A 20,447-nucleotide genomic window follows, 5' to 3' on the forward strand; every position below is an offset into this window, starting at 1 on the left:
ACTCAGCAAGGTCTCTGCCACTGCTGTAACACTAACTTGGATTTACTCGTCTGGTTAGAAGGAAAACTGGAAGTGTTCAAGGCCAGGTTGGATGGGGCTTGGAGCAACCTGCTCTAGTGGAAGGTGTCCCTGCCCGTGGCAGGGGATTGAAACTGGATGAGCTTTAAGGTCGCTTCCAACCCAAGCCAGTCCAGGATTCTATGGAAAACAAGGAGCAGGGTTGTGTTTTGCTTGCTGGAGGCTAAGGTTTTGCTTTCTCAAATAAAACGTGTTGGGTTTTTAATGATTTTAATGTCATATATTGAGTTGTTCAGTAGAATTAAAAAGTTATAGAAGCATAACAAAGCTGAAATGTAAAGAGTCACGTACATAAATCCACTATTAACAGAAGGGTGAGACTTGCAATTTATACTAGATATAACAAAGGTATAATTTTTTTTAATCTCCATTCTAAGTATTTGTTAAAAGTTTCATCATTCCTACTTGTTCTTATATTTATATATAAGATGTATATAATATGTAATATATGTAATCTAAGCCATAGAAGACAATTTGCACTGTCCCCTCCTGCCTTCCCCCTCCACCATGCTCAGCATGTGCTTTACAGCCTAGTACACCAGCAGCAGTGTTCTGGCTTGTTAAATGAGATGTGTTCAAAACACATATTGTATTTCTGGAGTCAATATAATCTATACAAAGGGTGGCATTCTTGGGTGATGTCTGACAGCTGAGAAACAGATGATATGCACAGAAACATTTAGAATGGGCTTCAAATTTAGCTTAATACCTTGAACCCATTAAACTTACTCTAATTACAAGTAAATTCTTTGCTTAAGCAGTCATTCAAAAAAATATCCTTGATCTTGTCAGCAGCAGGTAGTTTGGTTGTGCTATTGAAGGGGGGAAATGAGAAAAATCAGAGAATTGAGCCTTCAGTTTCAGCTTTGCATATATTAAACAAATAGTGATGCTTTGAGGAAGTACAAGCAGCTCATTGCACAGGATCACAGACTTTTGTTACATTAAGCCCAGTTTGTGCACCAGCTCAGTCAATCCGTGTCTATAATGTTCCACATTTGCTATGTTCAATCCACAGACTCTACAGAGGAGAACCATTTACACAAGGACCTGCTCACTTCCATGCTGATTCTGCTCCTGGTCTTCATCATTTTCATCCTGTTGGCTGGGTACTTTTTCAGGTAGGTGTGTGTAGAGCTCCACTTGCAGAAGTAGCTCAGCCTTGTTTCGATATGATCTAACAAGGAAATGAAAGGCGTACTTATGGTGAGGCAGGAGCCTCCATCACAGTGCAGGGGAGGCTCTTGCTGTGAAGATGAACAGAAAGAGCTTCTCCAGAATTACATGGTTGGTGAACATTGGTTTGGGAAAACGCTTGTTGCCTTTCAACAGACTTACTCAGATTAACGTGCTGGATGTATTTCAGGTTCAGAAGACACAGGAAGGCTGTTGTGAACTCTGGGGACAAAAAGATGCCAAATGGGATCTTAGAAGAACAAGGTACGGAGAGATTCACTTTTCTTCTCAGTGGGAATTTTGGTTGTGTATGTGCTTGTTCACTAATTTGAGCAAACCTGCTCTAGTGGAAGGTGTCCCTGCCCGTGGCAGGGGGCTGGAACTGGATGAACTTTAAGGTCCCTTCCAACACAAACCAGTCTGGGATTCTGTGATTCATTAAGAATTCAGTTTTGCAGTTGTGTTTGCTTTTTATTTATAATATAAGGGTTGTTATTTAAAGAGAAAACACTAAAAAAAGATGTCCATATTTACGTATCTGCATATATAATTTTAACTTTCAGTTGTTGGTTTTAAAGAATTCTCATTTTAAGTATATGTTTCTTTGTAGATGTTTCTCGTGCTCTTTATATATCTTTGATTAGAATGCCAGCTGAGGTCCAGGTTTCTGGCGCTGTGATCTTTGCGTTTAGAGAATGAGTTGCAGTATTTCTTCTTAAAAGGGAGGGGGGAAAAAAGAGTTCTTAACTCTTTGTGGAATTAGTTGCTAGTTCCTGAATATAAAGAGAAAGAAGGAGAGGGATAAGACAAGGCAGTATTTTAAGCCAGCAGCACTAAAACAAAACACTCTCAAGAGTTGAAAATGTTTTCCAGTGGCTTTTTAAATGTGCTGGGTTTGTTTCTGTTAGCAGGGAGCCCTTTGAGTGGGTTCAAACCCAGCCTCAGCTCATACCTAGCCAATGTGGAGAGGCCATTCATTTCTTGCTTAAAAATTATTTTAGCCATAACAGAGAGAAAAACTTAATTCGTAATAAAAAGAATTACCTCTGTGCTTTGTGCCAGTTCCATGTTGCTACGTACAAACTGAAGAGCAGGTTAACAAACAGTTATATAGAAAGTCAAACCTCTAAATATACCCATTGGCTTCCTGTTGGGTCGGTGGTTGTGCTCAGGAACCCTGGCGAGCCGGTTTGGGCATCCCCGTGGTGTCCTGGCACCAGATAGTGCCCTTTGGGTGGTGAATGGTTAGTAGAGGAACCACTGAGCTGTAGTTTGCAAGCACAGCTGCTGGAAGTCACCTTGTCATTGTCAGCATGTAGGGAAGTGGTCTGCCTTTCTCTTTGCTTTCGGTTGTAGATAAAACTTGTCTTCACCAAACAGTGGCCTTAATCCCTCCATTCTTCCAGCCACCTGTGGGAATGCTCATTTCAATTTCTAGGTGACCAATTACACTCCTGGGGGCTGTGAAGGCAGAAAGTGAAGGTGTCCTGAGGCTTTATTTCCCCATGTGAGGCGAGCTCTTGGTGGCAAGAAACACCTACAGCAATCCCCATACCAAACTGTGCTGGGGCAAGCGAGAGCAACAGCTCATCTTGGGGCAGAGTTTCTGTTGTCTGCCAAGTTGAAGATGATATTATTATTATTGTTGTTGTTGTTATTATTTCCCCCTCACAAGTGAAATAATCTAGCAGTATCTCTGTGGTGGTAGATGCTAAAAGCTGGCCCTGCAGCCCCAGCCCCATGGCAGAGCAGCATCCGGTTGGCATGCTCTTCATCAGCAGAAGGAACCTTCTCCTTTTCTAATACAATTTGGTCATGTTTTTAATCCATTGTAAATAGAGACATCGTTAATTTTAACAATATGGTTCTGCTTGAATTTATTATGTTCTCAGAGCAACTGCTTGGCCTGTGGTTTTGGGGTTTTATTTCATTTAAATCAGCTTTATCACCAATTGAAGTCTCATGGGGGAAGTTCATTTTGGCATCTTCCAGCGTAAAAATTAATTAGGTTGGAAATAACTTCTTATGTGTTGCTCTGGACATGCCTTTAACACGAACTTTCCTTGTACTGACAGAACAGCAACGGGTCATGCTGCTCAGTCGGTCTCCTTCGGGCCCCAAGAAGTATTTCCCTATTCCAGTAGAAAACCTTGAAGAGGAGATACGGATGCGATCAGCAGATGAAGGGAAGCTCTTCCGGGAGGAATTCAATGTAAGTTCTCATCTGTGGAGTGAAAATGGGGGCAAATGCAGACATCTGCAAATATTAATAACTCTTTTAAGAGTATTTGGTGCGTGATGCCGGTATCTCAAAGCCTTGGCTTTCATATATGCTCTGTCGTGTGTGGTAACCGTTTATCTGGACAGAATCTGTAACGTTAACTGCTTTATGATATGGTGGTGCCAAATGGGTAATATATAAACTGTTCGACACTTGCTGATGTTGAAAGAAGATCTTTAGTGTTTTCCTGAAGCTGGAGGAGAGGAAAATTGAATATGACTCTCTTTAACATTGATATTCTCGATAGTTGTAGAGGGTTTTTTGGAGGTCTGAGTATTTCACTTCTATGGGAGGTACGTAGAGGAGAAGACACAGTGTGGCCTTTAATATTGCCATAGTGAGGTTTGACTTTTTTGGGGGGATAATTTGACCTTTTGCTCTTTGTTACCATCCCATCACTTCCCTCTTTGCAGCACCCTGTGCCCTAGCACATACATTTCTATGAACTATCTCAACTTTAAGGTTTTTTCCTTTAACGTGTTGCCTTGGTCAGAAAGGAGGCTTTATTTTCTGCCCATAACCTGAGCTTCAGTCTCTTGTGGTCATATAAATGAGTCGTAACTGAAGCCTGTGGTGAGCTGCTTCAGGGCCAGTTTTGGTGGAGAAATACAGTGCAATGAGTCTGCTCTCACGTGTCTGCATTTGGGGCCTTTTCCATGCTTTTTATTATTTCTGTTCACTTCCCATCACAGCAGAAGCAAGTAGCTTAAATGTCAAATCTGGAGTTGTCTAAGAGCCGATGCATGCATTGATTAGACAGTCTGTTAAGTTACCTTCTTAATTGGTGGCATATTTATATCTGCAATTTGTTTGATGATATATTTAAAATACACAATTTCGGTGCCGTATGAGAGAGAGGGAATTGTGGAGATACTTATCAGAGTTGACAAAATGAATGTGAAAACTCATTTGATGAGATGTGCGTGTGAATTTTGACTCTCCTGATTAATTCGTTCTGTAGGAGCCAAACAAACCCTCTATTTTTATATTTAAAACCTGCTTTACTTGGATCATTTTCTGCACCATGCTGTGTGTGAGTTTCTATCTGAAAACTGGGGGTCCAGTCCCCATAAATAAGCAGTCCAAGCAGTGATGGTACGTAAAGTCTGCTCAATGCTTTGTGTGGATTCATCTGTCCCTGTTCTCTCTCCTGTGGCTGCTTGCGTGGATGTATGAGCTGGTTGCTCAACCCTGAGAGGGGAAGAAAGGGTGAAAGACAGTTGAAAATCAGAATGATTGATATCGTAGCATAAACCTGGAAAGGTGACAAACAGAAGTCATTTATTGCATTGGAAGGAAAGGGGCTGAGAGATCAAGAGCCATCAGCAGAGACATCTGTGTGATAACATTGCCTTCAGAGCATCCCCCAGAGCTCAGCTCCATTCTCCCACCAGCTGCCCCTTGAAGCCATAGGTGTCAAATCCTGTGGGGTTTTGGTGGGTCCAAACCTGTCCCCTTTGCACTAGGTGCTGGGCAGGAGGTGCTGAGCTGCGGTCGACCCTGACTGCAGCCCTGGGCTGGGGATGCTCAGCTGATGGGGACGCGCTGGGGGATCTCTGCCTGCCATTGTCTTTGCTTCACACGGCCTGATCTGGGGATCATGCGGCTCTGGGAATGCAGATACAGGGTCTCCATTGGGAATTTCAAACAGATTTAGCTGAAAATGGTGAGTCCTTGAGGCAGTAGTGCCCAGGCATGTGCACAGGCCAAAGAAGTTTGGTCCCAAGTGGTTTTCTGGTGAAAAGGAAAACAAAGCAAGTGCTGATAGATGAAGACATGCAGCAGATAGAAAGGATCTTTGAGGACAGCTCTCTTATGTGTCTAATGGTGTTCTTCAATACTTCTGATTTTATCCATAAAGCCTAAATTACCCTTAAGAAGTAAATTGCGCTTCTTGCACTTGTGCACAAACCAAGACAGCAAATGCTCCTTCTACTCTCAGTTGCTTCATTTTTAATTACTTGATTCCTTTGTGAACACAGAGCACTGGGAAAATGGTGTTCTTTCTTCACAGGGAAAATAGAAAATAGTAATAAAAACTTACATATTCCTTTCTGTGTGGGCCCTTCCTTCTTATCATCTGTATTGCAAGATGAGCTGGATGTTGGATGTTTGTGGTGGTTACTTACTGCCTTGATGTCAGATGAATGTCTGAAATCCTTCCTGTAAGAAGTTGCTTTTTGAAATCATACTTTTGACTTGATCGAGATGTCCCTGTGGCTCGCTCTGTGAGAAAGAGGAGGAAATGTGCTGATGCTGGGGGAGATTGAGCCCCTCGGAAGCCCCAGAGAGATTTAAGGATTCCTGTGAAGTGGGAGCAGATAAGATGGGTAGCAGATGACCCAGTGCCACCAAGACTCATCGGCGCCTCGTGATTCATGGCGTGATGGAGAGGACATGATGAAGTGCAGCCTCGATGAATTGCATCCTCTGCTCCGGAGAGGGGCGGGAGCAGCCAAACAGGCTGTGTCCTTGCACTGGGGTTCAACACCTAATCCAGGTTGTGTAACATTGAGTTTTCTAGGGAGACATCAGGCCTTTGCAGGATTAAGCAGCAGGAAATGCTCCTTATAGAATCCCAGGCTGGTTTGTGTTGGAAGGGACCTTAAAGCTCATCCAGTCCCAACCCCCTGCCACGGGCAGGGACACCTTCCACTAGAGGAGGTTGCTCCAAGCCCCTGTGTCCAACCTGGCCTTGAACACTGCCAGGGATGGGGCAGCCATAGCTTCTCTGGGCACCCTGTGCCAGCGCCTCAGCACCCTCACAGGGAAGAGCTTCTGCCTTATATCTAACCTAAACCTCACCTGTCTATTCCAGAGGTTTTCTGTTATTTTGCAAGAGATAATTACTTTTCATGCATTTTCCACATGAAGATGCGGAACTTATCTGGCTGTTTATTGAGAATTTGTTGCCTGGATTTTGAAAGTGGAAGGATTCGGTTTTGAAGTGCTGATGATGTTGGTTTATGCAAAATGTAAATTAAGTTTCTGTGTTTTATAAATCGTAAATGTATTTTTAATTAGCTAAACCCTGGGCTTCATTCAAATAAGGAATGAAGCAGTTTGCTAAGAGTAGCTTTCATTTTCTGCTCTTTATTTAACATCCTCTCTCCTTTCTTTTACTTATATTCTCGAGTTAAAGCGATATTTAACAAACCAAACCCACAAATGCACATTGCTGTTTCCTCTGTAGTGATGGAGAAGTCCTCCCCATACCCCCCCTTTCATGTTATGCCACCCTAACAGCACGGGTTGCTGCTTTTAAGGGGAAGTTCCAAGCCCAGCTCTCTGCCAGACAAGCAAGGGTAGTTGCTTTAAGCTCTACAGTCGCTGACTATTGTTTTCCCTTCCCCTATGTGATTCAGACTGGGTGGTGGGAGGTAGAAGAGGGGTGGGAGAAAGTGGTTGTGCATTCCCAAGCCGCTGGGATTTTACCTTGGTGGGATCCAACATGCTGACACTGGGTTATTTAGAGTTCAATACAAGAAACTTAATGAAACACGGTTCTTATTCACACCGTTTGCAGGGAGGGGGCAGCTAAAAGCACAGGGCAGGAGCCTTGTGCCGTGTCTCTTGATGAACGGTGTGTATCTGACTCTCCCCTTGCCCCAGGCTCTCTGCCACAGCTCAGTGGTGGTATCTCCACAACTTCAGTCACAGTGGTGGAAGGGCTTCACCTCGGGCACTTCCTTGTTTTCATCTTCATAGAATCATAGAATAGTTTGGGTTGGAAGAGACCTTCAAAGCTCATCTAGTCCAACCCTGCAATGAGCAGGGACATCTTCCACTAGATCAGGTTGTGCACAACCACATCCAGCCTGGCTTTGAATGTCTCCAGGGTTGGTGCATCCACCACTGCTCTGGGCAACCTGTGCCAATGTTTTACCACCCTCACTGTAAAAGCTTTCTTCCTCACATCCAGCCTGAATCTCCCCTCTTTTAGTTTAAACCCATCACCCCTCGCCCTCTTCCTTTGCGTTTCTTCCTTTCATTTGATTGCTCTGCAAGACTGTTGGGTTTTATTGTTGTTGTTTGGGGGTTTTTTTGAGCTTGCCTAAATTTATCTGCAGCCTCAGATCTTGCTGATCACTTGCAGAATTTGACGTGTGCTCATACAGCAACTTCCCGCATGAAAGAACTGTGATTTATGTTCTATTTCCTCCCTTTCTACCAGCACTGGGCCCTCACCTGTGGATCTCAGCAAGGTGTTTGATACTGAACGTTCTTAGCAGCAAGCTATTAACAATCAAACCGTATTTATATTGTTGAACCAACTGTTGTGGCTAAAAGTAGGAGCAGAGCGGGGCAGAGCATCACATCCACGCGCTGGGTCATGGCGCTGTGAATCACCGCGGCAGATGGCAGCTTCATTTCCTAAATAACTCTGATCTCGGGGGGGAAAATTACTTCTTTCTCCAAAACTGCTGAACTCGTTCTCTGGAGTGAAAGCTGCCAGGATGTAGTTTCCTGTCATAATGAAAGTTATTGCAAAGAAAGTTTAAAACCAGTGGTTTAATTCTGTTGGATGGAAGGCAATGTGTACAGATGCAGATTGTCACTAACCCACGTGCAGTCAAGAGTTAGCTATTTTCTAACCCATTGACTTCTGTATGTATTTATTTTCTTTAGTCCTTAACATCTGGATATGTGCAGGGAACGTTTGAAATGGCAAATAAGGAAGAAAACAGGGAGAAAAACCGATATCCCAACATCCTGCCATGTAAGACATTACCTTTTCTTTTAAATCAAAGCATTAACTTTGTCACTGTGCAGGCTGGTAGTGGTGTTCATTTGCTGAAGATGTTGAAGTAATACAATTTCACTGTTCACAAATGTTCTTCATACGTTGTTTTATGGCATGTCTCTAGTATTGATCTTCTGTTAGGTTTTACTATAGTGGTTATCAGGTGCTCTACTATAAAGCTCTCACAGGATTCTATCAGAATACACTATGTCGAGTGGATGTTTTAGGATCACAGTTTAGTTTGGAGCAAGCAAACATGGAGAAGTTTGGGCTTCCAGTATTGCAGTGACAGTGACCTCCAGGTTGGGAGCAAAGCAGGGTGGTTGGGGAGACAGTTTCTTGATGAGAACTAGCGACGATAGAGGAGAGAGCTGTTTTGGGAAGTGTGTACTTAGCCTGGCCTCCTGCTAGCAGGTAAACAACATATTTCAGATTCATAAACATGCAAACATGCTTGTAATGTGTTTTCTTACAGATGATCATTCCAGAGTTATTTTGAGCCAAATCGATGGAGTCCCACCTTCAGACTACATTAATGCATCATATATAGATGTAAGTTGACAGCTGTCCGCTGTTGGTCAAACTGCAAACTGTGGCCGTGAATTAAAGAATAGATCCTGGAATGGTTTGCGTTGAAGGGAGCTTAAAGCTCATCCAGTTCCAACCCCCCACCATGGGCAGGGACACCTTCCACTAGAGCAGGTTGCTCCAAGCCCCTGTGTCCAACCTGGCCTTGAACACTGCCAGGGATGGGGCAGCCACAGCTTCTCTGGGCACCCTGTGCCAGCGCCTCAGCACCCTCACAGGGAAGAGCTTCTGCCTCAGAGCTCATCTCAATCTCCCCTCTGGCAGGTTAAAGCCATTCCCCTTGTCCTGTCCCTACAGGCCCTTGTCCAAAGCCCTTCTCCAGGTTTCCTGTAGCCCCTTTAGGCACTGGAGCTGCTCTAAGGTCTCCTCAGGCTGCTCCATCCCGTCTCCCCAGACCCAACTGGAAAATAACTATTTCTCTGCTAGCCTATGTTGGCATTTCATCTTTTAACTATTCTGATATTTTTTTCCATAGGGTTATAACGAAAAGAATAAATTTATTGCAGCACAAGGTAATTTATTCTCATTTCTCTATTCTGTATGTCTTATGGCTGAGCATATTTAATTTTAGATGTGTTTTAAAGGCTAATTTTGGCTGCAGATTTTGGCCAAGTGTAAGGTGGGATATAGAGGTTACAGTTGAAATCAAATTGCAGTGAGTGTGGGGTGACCCACTGCCTGTAGACCCGCAGATACTCCGAGCAAAGGGCTCGCCTTCCTCACTTCAACCGCACTTTGCTTCTCTTAAAAACTGATGTCTCCTGATTCTGCATTCTGTCTAGGTGATCCTGCTACTAGAAATGAGCATTTACACATGAATTCTTATGCCGTATCTAGTAATAAATTTGGGGAATCCCAGACACAAAGCAATAGCTGCTCCTGCCCTTCAGATATCATTGAATCCCAGACTGGTTTGTGTTGGAAGGGACCTTAAAGCTCATCCAGTTCCAACCCCCTGCCACGGGCAGGGACACCTTCCACTAGAGCAGGTTGCTCCAAGCCCCTGTGTCCAACCTGGCCTTGAACACTGCGAGGGGTAGTTCCTGTCCTGCACAGCAAGACGAGCAGCTCTCAGATAGTGGTTCACTGTGGTCACAGGTAATGTTGGGCCTTGGCACAGGGGAAAGCTGCAAAGTAGAAATCCTAAATGGATGCTTCTGTCATGGTCTGCTTTAAAAGAGTGTTTTTCAAGAGAGAAGATACCTGCTACAGACGTATGTTTGAGTGTATATGCTTCTGTCTGCAGGACCAAAGCAGGAAACAGTTAATGATTTCTGGAGGATGATATGGGAGCAGAAGTCGGCTGTTATTGTCATGTTAACCAACCTGAAAGAAAGGAAAGAGGTAAAGAGCTTTGCTTTGCTCTGAGATGTCTCTAGGAAAGCGTGCTCCAAAAGCAGTTTCACCTTTCTGACCACTCCCTTCTCCAGCCCCTGTTAGCACATGGGAGTTTCTGCTCATACACGTAGTTTTCATTTCCAAAATACAAATTTAAACCAACTGATCTCAAGGAAACAATCCCAATAGCTAATTTTTCCTGCATAGCCCGTAGCCAAAGGCAAATTCTCGTCCCTGTGCCTTTATCACACCATAAGGCTGTGCTTGTGGGTGGGTTTGGTTGGAAATAAAGATAAAAACGGTGTTCGTTTTCCTTAGTATTATATTTCAAATACTTTCTGGCACATCCACAAAACAAAACCAAAGCTGCTGCTTTATGAGAGTGATGCTGTTCCTTCCTGTCCCCCCATTTCTCCTCGTATGCATCTTGCTGCTCACGTTGTGTGAGACTTTCTACTGGCTGAATGCTGAGACACACATGACAAGTGTGAAACATTGAAGTTCATTCCTGCTTCACAGACTTGAGAAGCCAAGTTAAAATATTAAGGAAATGTACCACAAGAAACATAAAAGATACTCTTTAATTATTTCCTTTTATTTCCTTTTCCCCTGGGGGACAGCACAATGAGCACGCTGCATCCTTATTTGAAATACATCTAAAGTCATCAAAAACTTATGCTGTAGGAAGAACACTTGTTTCCCAAGTGGTTGTGGGAATGGGAGGAGGCAGAAGCCACCCAGTGCTGGAGAGCTGGACTTCTTTTGCCCCTCAAGGGAGACTTCTTCTGCCAGTTGAAAAATATGGGGATAAGCAGCAGCAGTTGGCCTTGGAAAGGAGATGAGGATGCGGTTATGAAACATTATAGAATCATATCGTGGTGTGAAAGTTGGTTTTCATACCTATTTTGTGCATTTTTTTACAGTAACGAAAAATAGTGCAGATAGCATCAGCTCACCACAGTCATGAGGACGGGTGTTCCTTGTCTGCCTCTTCACAGTGGTACTTCTGCCTTGTTTTACTAATGCTTGAGGAAGCTCGAACAGCAAAGGCAGTCCATAAGAAGAGCCCATTCCCAGTATGAGAAGCCAGAACTGTTAAATCTGGATATTCCAGATAAGGACTGCCTTGCATTTCTCACGCACTGCACCTAGAAATTAGAGTCAAGACATGGCAGCCCCATGGTTAGGCACCTCCTAACAAAAAACCAACACAACCCAAAAGCTATTTAGGTCTGGCTAGGTTAAAAACAACTTCAAAGCTATTCTCACCTTCTCTGCATAAATTTAAGCATCAACAGTACTAGCAAAGTGTTAAAGTTGTGTTGTGCCAGATGAGAAACTCTGCCTAACTGTATTCATACTTACATATCCAATTTTCATTGTTTTATGAGTAACCAACAGTGAAACCAGACTTATTATTGAACTTACCGTGTGTTTGTACAGGAAAAATGTTATCAGTACTGGCCTGACCAGGGGTGCTGGACCTATGGAAATATCCGTGTGTCCGTGGAAGATTGCATAGTTCTGGTGGACTACACCATCCGCAAGTTCTGTGTTCAGTCAGTAAGTACGGACAGTGCTCCTGCTGGGTCTTTGTTTTCATTCTTAAGGAAAATTGTTATGATGTCAAATACTTGCTGAAAAGAAATTCAGGGAGTTGGAGTGCCTGGAGAAGCTCTGGCTGCTCCATCCCTGGCAGTGTTGTTTGGGTTGGAAGGGTTTCCATGGTTTGGGTTGGAAGGGACCTTAAAGCTCATCCAGTTCCAACCCCCTGCCATGGGCAGGGACACCTTCCACTAGAGCAGGTTGCTCCAAGCCCCTGTGTCCAACCTGGCCTTGAATAATCTATGGTAATTTTACTCTGTGTTTGTATTTTACATACGCTGTAAACTTCTAATCCTTGAATCAGGCTCTAAGTGTTGTAGGAATTAAAGTCACAAATAACCACAGTAGTTTGTTTATAAACCATTGCATGAAAAATGAAGTGTCAAACTTGAGCTCTGTGTGTCCCCTGCAGCTTCATGATGGTTGTAAAGGTCCGAGGCTCGTTACACAGCTTCACTTCACCAGCTGGCCTGATTTCGGGGTGCCTTTCACTCCTATTGGGATGCTGAAATTCCTGAAAAAGGTCAAAACATTGAATCCTGCCCATGCTGGACCCATTGTGGTTCACTGCAGGTATGTATGTGCTCTTCAAACCATTCTCTTAGCTTGGTCTGGAGTTACATGTATAATATCAAGACTAAATTGTAATCTGCTCATAGGCTATGGAGTGTGTGTATGTGTATATATATGTATTTGCTTACATATTTATATATGTAAAGGGCAATATAATATATAATATACTGAGCTTTTTGAGAGCCCGGGATAAAAACCATTTCAAAAGATCTTTGCTGTCACTTTAATACTCAAACAGAAGTTGTTGTTCTGTTGTTTGTTTCTTTTTTATCCATGAGTGATATCCAGTGTTTGGTATAAATATATTCCTTTGTCACAAAAACAAGACTTGTATTACAACTCTGTGACCTTTGCCACTAAATGCTCCTCTGGGAATTCATCCCCCACTTCTCCCACAATAAAATTGCAGTTTGCTGTGTAAATCATCCATTAAATGCCTAGAAAGTCTGGAATAAAGACTTGCATTTAAGAGACTTCAATGCTGCAATTTTAAGAATGTCCTACATAGCAATGCAGAACATATTCCCACTCACTCGGTCACACACACATGAACATCCTGCTATTAAAGCCTTGTGCTAAACTGTTTGAATTCTTGTGGTAATGAGACCACAAACTAACTCCAAATCAGTTTTAAGAGACTAATTGCAATCTCTATAGCAACTGGAAGCTCACAGCTGAGCAAGAAGTGTCTTTTCAGGAGCAATTATAATAGAATAAAAAGAAGCTTCATCTTTCTGGGTCTTGTTTTAAGGGAATGGTTGTAGATTCCTGTATTTTGTCTCTTTTTTTTCTCTTGCTGGTGTCGGACACCTAGAAGTTCACTCTGAGAGTCCTTGAAATGTGTTCTGTAGAAAAAAGAACGTGTTTGTCCTGGCCACGCCAGCCTTTTTGTTTCTCCATTTCCATCCAGATCTCATCTTCTCTCCCAGGTGTCATATATAAGAGGCTTAAAGAAAAGCATTAAATGGGAAAAGGAGATTTTAGTAGTCTCACATAGTCTTTCCTTTGAGAAAGCCACAATGTTTTTATATCCTTTTGCCATGATGTTCTGTGGAGACTCATATTGGGCTTGAGCTTTATTTTGCACCCGCAGGAAATTCTGTACTAAGTTTAATTAGCAGAAGTAGAGACAAAATAAAGGAAAATATAAAATATCTCAACAAAAATCTGCAGAGATTTAAATATAATGAAGTATAATTGTCCAACGGGACACAGCAGCACTGTTATGTGTCAGTGCTGGAGGCTGGTGCAGTGCTTCAGCCTGTGTGAGGAATAAAGGACCAGAGAGGTGACACTTCATTTCCGTTACGGCTCAGGATGTGACACTGTTGAATTGTTGAGAAGAGGAAAGGGAAACTCATCGAGAGTGAGTAACCGTCCATTTTTAGTGAGCCTTTATACAAACATCACCCAAAACTGCTCAAGCAGAGTCTTTTGGAAGTTAATAAAACACTAATTTAGCATTTGGAAGTAGCAAAGAACAGATAAAATGGGGGAAACCAGGATTTTCTGCCAATTTTTTCCCCAAAGTTTTCAGGAATACGTTTTTTGAGTGAGCAGAGAGCCACGTTGAGGAATAGCTGAGTAAGGGGTCCTCCAGAGTAGGTTAAGGATGGATAAAAGTCAACTTGCAAAGCAAATGTCAAGGTTGGTGAAATTACCAGCTTCAGCGGGAACATGCAAGGATTGAACTAAGTGCTCTTGGAAGTTAGGTAACCTTGGGGCAGAGGCACAGGGAGGGAACAAGGAAAAGGGATTGTATCTGTCAAAGGAATAGACGAGAGGAAGCTGAGTGTGTGGATTAGTGGGTAAAAGCTCACAAGGAAGGACAAGTGTGAGCTGGCGATGGGTGACCCATGCTCAGAGGTGGCTTCCAGGACACATCAGGAAGAGGAAAATCTCTGTAAACTGTGAGTCAAAGCAGCAGGACTTGAGGTGAACTCATGCATGGTGACAGAGGTCAAACATGAATGAAAGGAAGTGAGAGGGCAGGGAGCTGTGGCCACCCTGGGGTGGGAGCTGCAGTGGTCCGAGGTCCATGGCCACAGAGGGGCTGGGGAGAAGGTGTTTGGCAGCACTGGACTGGGATGTGGCTGGACAAGGAGAGTCGGGAGCCTGCCAAACCCATCATTAAACACAAAGGGATTTGGAGGTTATAGTGGGGTTGTTGACTGTGAAGAAGTTGTGTGAAGTCTTGGTGGAGGTCTCCATGGGTGCTCCATGGGTCTGCTCATCTACATTGATGTCTGGAACAGGAGGGCCTGGGGGTGCTGGTTTCATGTGGCATTTGCTCTTCATTCAAATGTACACGTATATAATTTAAGTCATGTTGTACATGCAGTAATTTTTTTCTGGTGTTACTTAAAATCTAACATTTCCCTGCTGAGAACTGATCAGTGTCTTTGAGCACATGGGGATGGGGAGAGAGATTTTTGTCGTGTTTCAGAAGGTGTTTGTGGTCATTGCATCTGTTGCTGTATCAAGTGAGCTAAGAGAAGGTTAAAGGAGAGCTATTAATGCCTAGCACAGGATGCCATGCCCTTTTCCTCTGAAAGGAAGAGCTGAAAGTCGCTGGAGTAATGTGATTTATAATGATCGTGCTCCCTCTCGTGGCTCTTGAAGGATATAAAAGAAAGGATTTGGGGATGGCAGAGTTAAGTGTAGAACTTCTACCAAGTAACTATTATCTAAGTAGCATGAAAGAACAGCCAAACCAGCTAAAATTTAAGACAGATTTAAAATTTCATCTTTGACTGAATTATTTTAGCTGGTCAAGCAAATTTTTTTTCCCCAAGGTCTTTTCTAATATAATTCTGATTTCATCCTTTCTGAGCTGTTAAGAGGTGACTTGTTATGTTAAAGACTTACCTCTTTTTTGCTATCATTGTTAAAATAATGAAGTTTTACATTTCACAATGAGCGTTTTAGTCCAGTATAAACAATATAAATTCTATCCGTGTCATTGCTATAGCAATTCCTGCAGACTTGGTAGTTCCATAGAGGTTTATGGTTGTTTCTGTTCCCTTCTCAAGCGCCGGTGTGGGCCGCACGGGCACGTTCATCGTTATCGATGCCATCATAGACATGATGCACACGGAGCAGAAGGTCGATGTCTTTGAGTTTGTCTCAAGCATCCGTAACCAGCGGCCGCAGATGGTTCAGACTGACGTAAGTGTCCTTTAATCAGTTGGAATCACAACTTTTCCTGCTCAAAGAAGAATATGCTCCTGTATTTCCACTCTGATATGCATCCCAGTATGTCCTGTCCTGTTGCACACCTGGATAACTGGGAAACAAACAGTAGAAGGATGGGGTTGGGGAGGGAGATGAAGGCATGTTAGTGCTGTGAAGATCACCGTGAGGCATGTCATCTTTAGGTATCGTATCCAGGTTTCCCCATGCACATGAGAGTGGAATTTTAGAGAATGTGAGTGATGAACAGGAATACTTTATTTTAGCTTAAGGTATATTTTGACAATTAGTAGATTGTAGACCAAAGGAGATAGATGACAGTGCCAGCATTCATAGTTTCACTTCCATGCTTTGCACTATGCTTACCTTTCTCTTTATTCATTCCAGATGCAATACTCCTTCATTTATCAAGCCTTACTTGAATACTACCTCTATGGTGACACGGAGCTAGATGTGTCCTCCTTAGAAAAACATCTACAAACATCACACAACGCAGCGCCAAACCTCGTCAAAATAGGGCTAGAAGAAGAATTTAAAGTAAGTGTGACGGTCCTTTGCCAGAGGATTAGTTAAGTGTGGATACATGTAAGGCCCAAAAGATAGTTCAGAAGCAGAAGTGTAACCTTAAGAGGAAAAGGTCCATCAAAACAATGACTTGGTTTGTTTTGTGCTTGTAGTGAATGGGTCCTGCAGAGCCAGTGAATGGGGCCTTGAATAACATCCTGTTCTGCAAATGCTCATTCAGAACTGAATCATTTTAGGGCACTTTTCTGATAGTTTTCTGTTTGTTTATGAAAGAAAAATGGAATTGTTCTTTGGGTCTGGTGCTGGATGCCAGATCAGATAATGCTTGGAAGAGGGAGCTGGATTACAGGCACCTGATTTGAATCTCAAGGCGAATGTTAACTCAGCGATGACTGACAGCAGAGAGAATTGCAGAGAATTCACACATCTTGTGCTCAATATCCATGTCTGTCAGGAAAGAGAAGGAAAATAAGCATTTCTAGTTAGTGGAGAGAGCCCAAATGTAGAGCGACCACACTGGCTGTTCGTGATAGTGTTTTAAAATGGACTTTGTTGTCTGAGGAAGTAGTTAGAACTTTTCTAGGGCTCCTGCTATGCTAAAATACTAATTCTATATATAGGTCTAAAGAATTAAATGGCATATACGTGTTAACTGGAGTTCTCGCTTGCCTTTAAAGAATTAATCAGAAATTGGGATTGGGAAAAGAAGATGATGTAAAAATAAATGTAAAAATAAGTCTGATGATATAGCAACAAGTTCAAAACTCAAAAGTATTGATATGAGGGAAGGAAGCAAATGAAAACATCAAGTATTCTACTTTTTCCAGCATTCCTAAGTTTGGTTTTGCTGTGACTGTGCCAGCAAGAAGTGCAGAGAGCAACCTTTAGTTCTGGTGTGTATTCTGAAAAGCATTTAGATGGTCCAAGAGCACTGAGCCCACCTGCACCCAAAAAGAGGGGAGCTGTATTGTCACCACTGTGACAGTGTCTGACATAAAGTCTATTGGACACTGTATTGCAGAGTAGCTGAGAAACGCCTGCGTCAGAGGGTAGGGGTTTCTTCTTAATAATATGTTGCTGGTGCTAGAGACTTACTGGAATTGAGATAGGCTTCTGAAAGCCACACTTAGGTGGTCCAAAAATGTCTTAAACCCCCCCCCAAAAAATCCAAACAGACCCAAAATGGTAAACCCCACTGTTATTTTACAGCCCTTAAACTTTATTAGTAACCTTGGGAGTATGTTCAGATTCTTAAATATCAGTATGAAAAAATTACATGACTGTTATTCTTAATTCATTTTTATAGACAGGACAGTGAAGTGGTTTTCATGCCAGGTCAGTCTGGCTTTGACCATGTTATTGTTTTGTACCCGATATGGACACTTAGGAAGCCTCTTGAGTACCGAGTCTTGTGACTGAGAACCACGTTGAGTTCTCATCCTCATTTGTGTGTTTTATTGCAGAAGTTAACAAACGTTCGAATAATGAAAGAAAACATGAGAACTGGCAATCTTCCAGCAAACATGAAGAAAGCCAGAGTCATCCAGATTATCCCATGTAAGAGGTGGACGTCTTATATACAGAAATAAGTGCTATAAATACCCGATGACCCTTAGGCTGTTATGAGTGCGCACTGTATCTGTATGTTGACAATAACACAGCTCTGTTGGGATAACTCCAGAGCAGAGGTCCTGCCCGGATTTAGAAACTGGAATCCTGCGATTAATTACTGCGTATAGTATCATGGAATTGATTTGGGTTGGAAGGGACCTTAAAGCTCATCCAGTCCCAACCCCCTGCCACGGGCAGGGACACCTTCCACTAGAGCAGGTTGCTCCAAGACCCATCCAACCTGACCTGTTCTGTAATGCAGCGTTATCATACTGTAATTCTAGTAGTATGATTCCTTGATCCAAGGCGTGTTTCCATTTGCCATCCCCTTGGGTTCGTTGTTCTCTCTGCAGTTTTACTTGCTCTGAATTTCTAGAGAATGTACTGATGCAAACAGTATCTTCTCCTTACAATGTGCAATGTCCTTATAAAGTGTCTGCAAACAACTGAATGAATTGGGTTTTACTCTATCAGTATAAAATGTGTTACCATCAGGTATTTTTCAGGGCTGAGTTAGATAATTCAGCAGCTTCACCTAAACCAACGTATTTCTGTGTGCTTCCATGCATAGTCTGGAGCAGCACTGTAACATCTGCCCCTAAAAATGAGAGTTTCGTACCTGGCCATATCCTGTGTGAGTGGAAAAGCAACAGTAGAAAAACTAGTGCCCTCCTCCTCCTCCACACACTTTCTAAATCCTGGATAAGAGCTTTGAGACAGATAAAAGATGTTACTGGCTTCATTCTTTCACAAATGTAGGAGTGGAGCAGTCAACGTCCAGTTACCAAAAGTAAGACCTTTCTTTTATTCTTTCAGATGATTTTAATCGTGTGATTCTGTCCATGAAAAGGGGACAAGAGTATACAGACTACATCAATGCTTCCTTCATAGATGTATGTATCAAAAAATTAATGTATTTAAACCGCAAGTCAGATATTTTGCTGCTGATGATAAGTCTTTTTAAAGAGACACAATCAACTTATGAAGAACATGAAGTTTTTTGTTTGGATTTGGCTTATGAGAGTTTCCAAATACATTTCTTATCTGGTGTTCTCATTTTCAGTTTAAATGATTGTGTAATTTAAATATTCTGTTTATTTATAAGTCTGTTATATACTGTATCTGTTATGTAGTTAGGGTCAGCATCTTTTTGTGAAATCCGTTTGGTTACCTATAGCTGCAGAATTTCATCCCTTCAACTATGACTGTAAAAAGTCATACAACACAACTCAGGATTGTGAATTTGGGTGTTTTTTTCCTGCTTTTCTGGCAATAAGCAAGACGTGGGTGGGCTCAGTGTCACCAGGTTTGTAGTAACCTTCACGTTGTTGAGCAGCGCAGCTCATGGGAAGCAGCGGTTTAAGTACCGATCGTGTCTCTGACCATAATCTCCGTCCCTCTCATGCTCAAATGTCACGACATAAATGGATCCTGGACTTTCTCCACAGGGCTATCGCCAGAAAGATTACTTCATTGCCACGCAGGGACCCCTTCCACACACGGTGGAGGATTTCTGGCGGATGGTGTGGGAGTGGAAGTGCCACACTATTGTTATGCTCACAGAAGTGCAAGAGAGGGAGCAGGTACGTGTCCCGCAGCCGCCAGCTCCACAGCAAAGCAGTCACTGTTATCACCTCTAACATATAAGCATTAATATTTGATCAACTTTTTGTTGCCTACCAACTCTGGCGATAGGAGATTATTTGGTGTGGCCCAGTGTTGCTGCTTTTGCTTGAATTGTCAGAAACCCACCAAAACGACTGAAAATGATGGTTTTTGAAAGGGCATTAAAAGTTCACATTAAAAACATGAAATTTATGGGAATGCCTGAGATGGAATAGCCATGCGGGATTTGGGAACAGCGGGACAAGGCTTTTGTGAGAACTTCCCTCCCTGTTCTACCAGTAGAAGCTCCAGTTCTCTGGACCTCTCCTGGTACATCATTAATCAATAGAGGGAGTCCTGTAGCACCTCTTGTATGCTGTAGTTTGAAGATTCAGGGTGTTTTAGTGCTGTGTAATGTGCCTTGTTGGTGGTTTTAGGAGGGTTTTTAACAACATTACACTGCTTTCAGGAGTTAATATTTTACTCTAAGCTGTTTTAAAGCAGTATTTGGCATCTGACTCCCAAGCCCTTATCGTCATAATGCTTTATAATATAGAAATACCTCATTCCTGTATTCTTGGTTATTAGCCTTTTCATGACACTGTTTAGGACATGTTTATTATGCTGCATGTCAGCTGCTATATCAGAGATTCGTGACAAGGTGGATAAGTGGAAAAAAAACCAAAGGAACATTTACAATTCTCTCTCAATTTTGCAGGAAAAATGCTGCCAGTACTGGCCATCGGAGGGCTCTGTAACTCATGGAGAGATAACGGTAGAAATTAAGAATGACAGCCTGTTAGATGCCATAAGTGTAAGGGACTTCATAGTTACATACAACCAGGTAATGTTTTTATATGACATGAAGGGTTTTTTTGCATTTGAGGCATTTAAAATTATGATTCTGCAACTTAATTTCTGGGATTTCTACCTAAAGATAAATGTGGTTAATCAACATCTAACATTATATCAGCCAAGGGGAAGCTTATATGAAAAATCATTGCTTAAAGCCCCATGCACTTTTTGGTCAGTAGAACATGTCTTTGATCAAAGTTCGGTTGTTTTGGGTTTTTATGTCTTGTTGCTGCTGTTATTCTTGTATTTTCTACCCTCTCCCACAATGTAAAGGCA

At 42.5% G+C, this 20,447-nt stretch overlaps 1 protein-coding gene across 2 annotated transcripts in view; it reads left to right on the top strand.

Moving 5' to 3' along the window:
- The window catches only part of PTPRE (protein tyrosine phosphatase receptor type E), a 95,090-nt gene that overhangs the window by 66,185 nt on the left and 8,458 nt on the right, over positions 1 to 20,447 (top strand). Inside the window, exons 4-18 of one of the 2 annotated variants that reach the window (XM_030488331.1) lie at positions 1,097 to 1,199; positions 1,445 to 1,518; positions 3,330 to 3,466; positions 8,165 to 8,255; positions 8,755 to 8,831; positions 9,343 to 9,379; positions 10,114 to 10,211; positions 11,649 to 11,768; positions 12,223 to 12,383; positions 15,416 to 15,551; positions 15,963 to 16,112; positions 17,564 to 17,657; positions 18,528 to 18,604; positions 19,160 to 19,294; positions 20,035 to 20,160. In XM_030488331.1, coding sequence (XP_030344191.1) covers positions 1,097 to 1,199; positions 1,445 to 1,518; positions 3,330 to 3,466; positions 8,165 to 8,255; positions 8,755 to 8,831; positions 9,343 to 9,379; positions 10,114 to 10,211; positions 11,649 to 11,768; positions 12,223 to 12,383; positions 15,416 to 15,551; positions 15,963 to 16,112; positions 17,564 to 17,657; positions 18,528 to 18,604; positions 19,160 to 19,294; positions 20,035 to 20,160 — 1,616 coding nt within the window. Of the gene's footprint in view, positions 1 to 1,096; positions 1,200 to 1,439; positions 1,519 to 3,329; positions 3,467 to 8,164; positions 8,256 to 8,754; positions 8,832 to 9,342; positions 9,380 to 10,113; positions 10,212 to 11,648; positions 11,769 to 12,222; positions 12,384 to 15,415; positions 15,552 to 15,962; positions 16,113 to 17,563; positions 17,658 to 18,527; positions 18,605 to 19,159; positions 19,295 to 20,034; positions 20,161 to 20,447 lie in introns of those variants that run through there. The other variant, XM_030488332.1, reaches the window with a different exon arrangement.

Source organism: Strigops habroptila, chromosome 5, assembly GCF_004027225.2.
Source record: "Strigops habroptila isolate Jane chromosome 5, bStrHab1.2.pri, whole genome shotgun sequence".
NCBI classification, from domain to species: domain Eukaryota; kingdom Metazoa; phylum Chordata; class Aves; order Psittaciformes; family Psittacidae; genus Strigops; species Strigops habroptila.